The sequence below is a fragment of the Triticum dicoccoides genome, chromosome 5A, assembly GCF_002162155.2.
Source record: "Triticum dicoccoides isolate Atlit2015 ecotype Zavitan chromosome 5A, WEW_v2.0, whole genome shotgun sequence".
NCBI classification, from domain to species: Eukaryota; Viridiplantae; Streptophyta; class Magnoliopsida; order Poales; family Poaceae; genus Triticum; species Triticum dicoccoides.
The window spans coordinates 98,987,540-98,995,889 of record NC_041388.1 but is presented as its reverse complement, the minus strand read 5'-3'; the positions used below and the strand labels follow the sequence as shown (position 1 = coordinate 98,995,889).

The 8,350-nt window shown below is 42.2% G+C and overlaps 1 protein-coding gene across 1 annotated transcript; it reads left to right on the top strand.

Moving 5' to 3' along the window:
• Positions 1–1,303: 1,303 nt before the first annotated feature.
• LOC119299244 lies at positions 1,304–3,964 on the top strand. Its single transcript, XM_037576491.1, has 6 exons — positions 1,304–1,460; positions 2,006–2,209; positions 2,373–2,605; positions 3,231–3,669; positions 3,799–3,855; positions 3,945–3,964. Exons 1-6 carry the CDS (start codon positions 1,304–1,306, stop codon positions 3,962–3,964), a joined length of 1,110 nt encoding a protein of 369 aa, XP_037432388.1.
• Positions 3,965–8,350: the final 4,386 nt, after the last annotated feature.

Below are 8,350 nucleotides of genomic sequence, written 5' to 3'. Positions count from 1 at the left end.
GCCATCATTGAAGCAACATGCTGACCGAAAGAGCAAAGAGCGCTGCCGGCACCGCTTCCTGATGCCGGCGTCTGTTCCATGTTCAAACGACACGACGGTAGCCCGTCCGTCCATTTGCTACCCACATTGACGGTGGCCCCCTCAAACGCTCGGACTGACCGGCACCCCTCATCTCCAGGCCAAATATGGGGCAGATATGGAGACGTCCGGGCCCGCCCGCCACGTCAAACCCGGCTCACGCTGGCCCACCCGACCCCACATAAATTTCTTCCCATCCGCTCACCGGACCAAAACCTAGCCACTTCCCTCCCCTCCCCTCCACTCTGCTCCGCCACGCAAGCTCGTCTCCGGCTCCTTCCGACCGTCTCCGACATGGCGGGCAGCGGATCCGAATCCTTCATCTCCAGATCCGTCGACTCCGAACTCATCCAGATATATGTTTTGTTTGGATCTTGAATTTTGATATATGTTTTTTACATTGTCTCTCGTTTTGCTAAACATAGCCAGATGGGTATGTGTGAAGACTACGTTTGTGTGTTCTAGCAGCTTGTAAATTCTCGTGAAGAAAAAAACAAGTGATGATTTGGTCAAGAGATCATCTCATATACGGTAACTGTAATCCCTTAAAATTCAAGGGAGATCTCTTTATTTTCTTCTCCTTATCTTTTTACGTGCATGATACCAAATCAGGATGAGGTAACCATACATGCTCTCGCATGGGCTGGGCTATCAAGCAGGCCATTAATTATGGGAGTTAATCAAGAGATTTTTTTATAGAAGCAACTTCATTAATGGTGCATGTAGCCTTTTCTTTGTTTATTAAGTGATGGAATAGGACCAAACGCCAAGGGCTATGGCGTTTCCCCCAGACGCCAAGATGGATGGCGTCTCCGCATCGCCACATCAGCGCCAACCAGGCAAGTGTGGGCCAGGGCCAAACGCCACGCACCCTGGCGTCTGCCATGCAAACCAGACGTCAAAGATGTTGGCGTGACCAAAAAAGGTCAGATTCGGAAATCTTTTCAAAACCAGGTCAACTTGTGATTAAGTTTACAGAAAAGGTTAGAACAGAAATTTTGTCCGCCGTAGGATTGATTTGGACGATGGATGTAGGGGGGCAAGGCATGGCGTGACCTGGATCTGGCGAGGCACGGGATCTCAGTCCACCCAAAGTGGCCTTGGCCCGCGCCAGCCGGTTAGAATTTCCGAGACAAGAAAGCGCATATGTCTCTGACAACCTGATCCACCAATCGAACTCGTACCTTGCTTTCTCTTCCTCTCGCTGGCGGCGGCGGCGGCATCGATGTACAGCGGAGACGAATCGGAGACGGAAATGAAGAGGCCACCTTCCCCCTCAACTCCTCCGAGCGACGGCGTGGACTCAGCCATGTCTACCGCCAGCATTGAGGACGACGACCATCAGGCTGTCAGCGACGACGAAGAGGAGGATGAAGACCTAGGTGAGGCTCCATGTGTATCCTGATGATGCAATTTGATCCCTGAATACATGTGTATCCTGATGCAATTTGATTCCCGAGTAAATCAGCCCCTGATCCAAGAAACTTTCAAGTGACTTGAAATTACCTGGCTATTTCACCGGAGCAGTTACTACGTTAAATTAGTTGAGATTGGTACTTTTTTTCCTAACCTGGTTTAAGTTTCTTGAATTGAACCATAGTGCAGTTCCTTCCGGATCATACACGCGGTGACCATGTTTGTAATATAGGCATTTTTGTCTTGAGAAACATAGATTCCTATGCATGTATACAGCCATGTGGCTTGCAGTTGGTTTAACAGATAAGCTTTCTCAAGTGATTCATCAAGGGATTTTAAACCAACTTATGCTATATCCCATATCAATAATAGTTGGTGCTTCTACTTGGTCTAAACTTAAGATCCTTCTTCTATGAATATATCGATGCTCATGTGTATTCTAGAAGAAGAAAAAAGCAATATCCTTCATTTTGTTCTATTGACTTGATTATTTTAATGTTTTTTCATGCAGAGAAATACCAACCTTTTACCGTTGATGATTTCCCAAGGGTTAGTAGTGAGTTTGATGAGCAATCTGATGCTGTGTTCCAAAATCCTGATATTCAACTTCGAGGCCCTTCAGCAATGTTTCTTTTCCGGACATTCAACGATCCCCTTATTGAAAAACACAAGCATTTCTTCGGTAGCCAATATCAACTCTATGATGAGTCTGAAGGTATATATATTTTTATAAAAAAAAGATTAATTTCAGTTGTGGCATACTCTTACTAATTTGAAATCTCTGATTAATTTCAGTTGTGGCCATACGTCATATGAGCATATTCTTACTAATTTGAAATCTCTGTATATGTCACATGCTTCCTTTATTGTTTTCTCAGTCAATGTGAACAACAATGTTAGGGCCATTGATTGCTCACACGGTTGCCATTGTGTACCGAGCGGCGTGCTGCAGTTCATTGATCTCAAAATTGCTGGTTATCGCCACGTCCAACCTGGATGTGCCAATATATTTGGTTTTTTCGCAGTACGTGAGAATGCTGAACCTTTGCGCAACTATGTGTACAGGCGTGGGATTGACAATTATGAAGCTGTAAATGTGAAGCGGGATACGGTAGTTCTGCAAACTTGCATCTTTCTACCTGCACGCTTCTCTTTATCACACCAGATGTATTCGGTGTTCTTGCAAGTTTGTGCTATGCATGTTTTATTTGTACGTATAGTACATGGCTCATCCAGCACCAAGTTCGGTAGAGGATCCTTGTGATCACTTTGTTTCGAAGTTTTTATTTTAAATTAGGAAGGTATCTTTTAGCTTGGGCCTCCAGCCAGTTAAGAGACATGATCTATGATTTGTTACCTATATTGTATTGTAGGACCTCTATACAAAGAGGACCCTCTATGAGGAGTAAAGCAAGCAAGTATTGGAGGATTATTTTTTCTATCTGGCCCCAGGGGCAAGAGCCTCTCCCGAACCGTAGCACACAACACATGTTAATCAATGACACAGGATATTAATAATCTGTATTTTTGGGCATCATTCAAACTCTTCTTTAATGTGCAAGCTCAAACTTATCTTTCATTCACCGGGCAACTTTCAAAGTCAGATAATCACTATTAAACAGAACACTTGTCTTTTTTCTATTCATGCACATGTGGTGATGATATGCCATCAATTCCTAGTAACTAATGAGTATGAACTATTTATACGATGTAGTGCTTGTTGATCCTTAATGTAGGGCATTGCACATTTATTGCTGACTAGCCCTGCTCGATGTATTCACATGAGAAGCCGTGTGTTGTTTGAATTCAAGCTTTCTGTACGGACTGATGACCAGCCAGAAGATGGGCCAAAAGATGACATTCTGATTGAAGGATGTACCGAGTTTACTGAGTTCATGAACATGTACAAAGCAGGACCATTCATCGAAACTCGGCGTCTGTACGGGGAGAAGTGTGGATTGGATATGAAGTTTCTGGTGTTGAGGAATGCAGTTCAAGCAAAGGTTGATGTTGAGATACTTCGTGCTCCTGTTGATGGCCTTAATCTGAATCTTTATGCGAAGACCAGTGGCTTCAGAGATGTGATCTGCCTCTTTTCTGGAGTTACAGAATCAGGTTGCAGAATGAGTTCGGTCGTAGGAGTGATGAGATACAGTTACCTTATTCTTTGTATCTCGCTGTATTTTTCTGGATGCCAGCTTCAGGCTTTTCACCTAGTCTCTAACTCTAAAGTCTTTGTATTTGTTCCTCTCCTGATTAATCAATGAAATGCGGCTCTAGGGCCGTCTTTTCATCAAAAAAAAATTCTTTGTATTGAAGGATCCCCGAAAGATGGTGTTTTTTCTCAAGAGCTGCCGTGTTGTATGTAGGAAGGTCGATTTGGTTCGGGGTATCATGGAACAGTGCATGAAGTGGTGTATCTTCATGATTCCACAAAAATTTCTGTCAAGGTTACCTGGAAGGCTGTTAAGAGTTTACATGACTTGGAACACTGAGGACCGGAAGAATCTGCCATGTACGCTGCATCTTATATTATTCTGTTTACAATATTTTATCTTATGTACAATCAAATTTAAACATTTTGTGCATCATGTGAAGAAGAAGAATACGGACATAAGCAAAACTTGTACATATAACATGTGCATTTAGTTAGCTTGTGCAAAAGAGAACGTCAAGTGAACACACAAACTAACTGCAGGATATTAATCGTACAGAATATCAACCGAGTAGTAGACAATACATAGAGTGGTTCACTGCAATCTTCACTAAGTAATAAAGCATAGTAATGGAAATAGTGCTAGCAGTAGAGTCCATTTCGCACTGATTAGTGAGGTACTAACCCTTCAGTTCTTATTTCTTGCTTTTGCTTCTTCACTTCTTGCTTTTGCTTCTTCACTTCTTGCTTTTGCTGCTGCTGGCTCTGCCTTTGCTGCTTCCTGTGGTGCCTCCCTGTCCAGCCAAGGATTTATCCCACATTGTCCGGCACAAGATTCGGAAACCATTTTTAACCTTCTTCATCACCTCCGAGGTCTCATGTGAGATGACAATTCTTCTATCATTCTTAGTTGCATCGTAAAAATTTTCGCTGGTATCACACCAGTTAGTTATCAGTTTTCCATTCGATTCCCCAACCACACCGTCCTCCATACGGGTCAGTAGGTGCTTCACCAAATTTTCCACATCAGGGAAACGTGGCCCTTCGAAGAACATGACTATTAGCACGCCAAAGCCTCCTTATGCTCGGATGTGACCTTTTTGTTCTCATCCTTCCCAAGAGTAGCCAAAGCAGGGAAGGCATGGAGCAATCGATGAAATCCCACCTTTAGTGCTTCAACTTTATCTCCACCAGACAGCAAATGTGGATACTGTCCATCGGTATGGAGTGATGTAGAGCCCTTCATCATCTTGGTTGGCATCTTGTCAATCTCATATCTGCCTCCATTGTTAGTAACAATCCCCCTGAACCAAGCCTGGTATTTAGTAGCCACCAGGGAGAGGTTGTACTGGCTGTCTGTGATTTTAATCACATATACCCCACGGCTTGTGTTATCTTCGCCCGGAGTGACAGGAACAGTTGTGTCCTTTCCACCATCAACGATTGTAAACTTCACATCGGTGGTATCCATAGCAGCTCTAATATCCTTCACACACTTCTCATAGTTCTGAGAGAACTTGTGTATGTTTCCCATCTTAAAGGTGGCAACCGGAGAAGGGATATTCTGTATACACAATGAAACATGATTTAGAATAATTACATCTATACAGAAGATATTGTGTTTTTCATATGGTGCACCATGCACATTTGATTATCATCAAAAACTAATGAAGGCAGCCATGGGGAATATTGTCTCTTAATATCTACACACATTTTTGTACTAAGACGGAGTGCTTATGATAAGAAGGCATGCATATTTCAGTAGAGGTAGCTAGTAACACCTACGTCAAGGATGGGTGCAGCTTCTTCAACTATCCCTTTTCCTCTGTTCCCTGCCATTGTGCCTTATCTTTGAACTGCCGATGTTATAGCTGCACCCACAAGGAGAAAATATGTTTAAATTTCACTCATGATAGATCATAATATGCAATCTTTTCAAGCAAGATCACATCAAGTGGCTAGCAATAAATATCAATATAATGATAAAATATAACCGTAAATGTCATATTCAGTTTATCATATATTGAAACAACCATATGTGCTAATAAAAGTACAGAAAATTTCTCATACACTATACAAACCGAAAAAGGACGTAAGAAAGCTTGTAAATCTTACAAGTCACAGAAAATTCACCCATTTGTTTTCTTGTAGTCGTTTAGGTTGAACTTAGAAAGTTGATTTTATACAAAACTCCCTCTGGACATGTTGAAGATATTTTTGTAGTGATTTTTCCATGGACCATAAACTTGTTATATGAAGTAATAAAAACCATATACTACAGAAAAAAAAAGTAGCTGCGCCTGTCCTTCTTAAAAGTTGGAATTAACTCACACCACAACAAAAGTAAATATCTCTGAAATTCTGAATACACAGTTTCAAGCATCATAATGTTCATTCCTAACACTTCAGTGGCAAACTTAACCATTTCACTATAGAATACACTAGGCCTGCAAGTATGCTCCCACAAAATTTAGTTACAAGAGACATCTCACTTGTGAAGAAGGAACATACAGTGAGCATATAGTCATAAATAAGAGGATTGATAATCCTAAAGAACTTGGCTACTTAAGAAGATGAATACGAGCATACTGAAAGATAGTAATAATTTTCTTGTATATGGACACCCACAAGAATTCCAACATCATATACATAAGGGAAATTATACTAATTTCAGCCAACAATGTTGAAAATGTAAGTTATCGAAATATGCACTCTGTGAGCATACAAGTTGAACAAACATTTCTTATCAAAAGAAGCAATATGCAATGAACCAGTTAATTAGTTAGCAGCAGTAGCTTGAGAGATCACATGTAGGCCAGGACAAGAACAGACCAACTGCAGTACACAGTAGCAGAAATCACCCCCGAAAGCAATACATACATGTATCAAGAGACGCATATAATTCACAAGTTAAAAAAGTAGCATATAACACCGATCTCAGTCAGCTAAACAAGCTAGCAGCAGAAGAAAATTGAGAGTTCCTCTGACTAAGATGTTCGCAGAACTGATTGCAGCTCATCGATTTTTAGCTGCAGAGAATAGTAGCAGCAGTTTCCTAATGATTTACATGCACATGTTCATTTCTGTCCTAGTGGGGAACTGGGAATAAGTGGCTAGCTAGGCACATTTTTAGTTAACGAAATTACTACAATGGATGATCAAAGGGATGGCCTATAAGCCCATTATCAGTTTAACATACATGTGCTCGAAAAAACAAACATAATTTCTGTACAGACATAAAGAGAATAGGATGTAAGGTAACCGTTACTGAATGTTGTCACAGAAAATTTGTGCCATTTCATTTTCGTGAAGTCATTTCAGTTAAACCAAAACAAAAGATAAATGACAGTATAATTCCGTACCTGTGGTGGCGTTGATCTGTTTTTGTAGAGCCGGCCTGCAGTAGCAGTACACCACCTTGATTAGTATTCAAACTTGGTAAAAAGTGTTGTAAAAAAATCTGCTGTACTGCTACTTTCGAAAACTAAATGGGTGCAAGAAAGCTAAATGTCACTGCTCAGAGAAAGTTTGCCGTTTTGTTTTCATGAAGTGGTTCCGGTTGAACCAAAACAAAAATAAATGACATTATAATTTCCTACCTGTTCTGGGGCGAACTGTTCTCGAAGAGCCGGCCTGCAGTAGGATCGAGTAAGACACCACCTTAGTCTTCAAACTTGGTAAAAATTGCTGCAAAAAAATTGCTGCTGCTGTCAAAAACTTGGTACAAGATTGAGCGCAAGTTGCAGCAATCTGATCAGCACAAAAGATCACTTAGATGCAGCAAGGTACACGTAAAGTCGCAAACTAAAAACCTCAAGACGAAAAAGTGGCAGCCAAAAATTCTCAAGGTACTCCAAAACTGCTGGTAAAAAAGACAAGATCGAATCTGCATCCTCGCTCTGCTGTGGATATCCTAATTAAGCAACAACATATGGTCACTCGTAAGCAAAGAAAGTAGCCGAGGCGAGATGATAGAACGAATGAGGACGACCATGCATGCATGGCCCAAAGCTCGCCATGCATGCCAGCCGCTAAGATGCATGCATGAGCTGCTTGGCGTTGGCGAGCACGCCGTACCAAGCAGCTAGTCTCCACCGGTGTATGCTGCAAGTGCAAGGGCAACGACGCTGCCGCTAGGTTCCCACCCTCACATAGCTCATACAGATCCAAGAAACCAAGATGAACTACAACGCCTAGCTCCTACAGATCCATGGATCCTTCCACCTGTGGCTTCCCCCTTCTCTCTCTGTCTTTCCTTCTTCTTTTCTGGATCAGGGGCGAGCAAGTGAAGGAACCAGGATGAACTACTGTACAACGCCAAGGCCCTTGACCGTCTCCTCCACCTCGATCTGCCTTCTCTCTTTCTTTCTCTTGCCTTCTTCTTTTCCGGGTCAGGGGCGAGTGAAGCGAGCAAGGCAAAGAAGTGCTTCTGTATTTGTAGCAGAGAGAGAGAGAGAGAGAGAGAGAGAGGAGAGTCGCGTTGCACACTAGCTAGTACTCCTACTGGTTCACAGGTGCGTCACACACACACACACACACACACATGCCTGCTAAACCCACCAACCAGTGTTTCCATTAATATTTGCAATCATTTGGAAAAAGGTAACCTGTATGTGCACAATATATCTGCAACACACAACGATGCATGTGCATGCATCCTTGAACGAGTGATGGTGATGCTTGCTACCTGCATGTATGTAC

What these genes read in the sequence shown, in the direction of transcription:
- LOC119299244 (XM_037576491.1), top strand. Translation starts at nt 1,304, where the DNA reads ATGTACAGCGGAGACGAATCGGAGACGGAAATGAAGAGGCCACCTTCC. An exon ending in AGAGGAGGATGAAGACCTAG is followed by an intron (nt 1,461 to 2,005) that starts GTGAGGCTCCAT and finishes TTTTTCATGCAG; the next exon opens with AGAAATACCAACCTTTTACC. An exon ending in TAAATGTGAAGCGGGATACG is followed by an intron (nt 2,606 to 3,230) that starts GTAGTTCTGCAA and finishes TCCTTAATGTAG; the next exon opens with GGCATTGCACATTTATTGCT.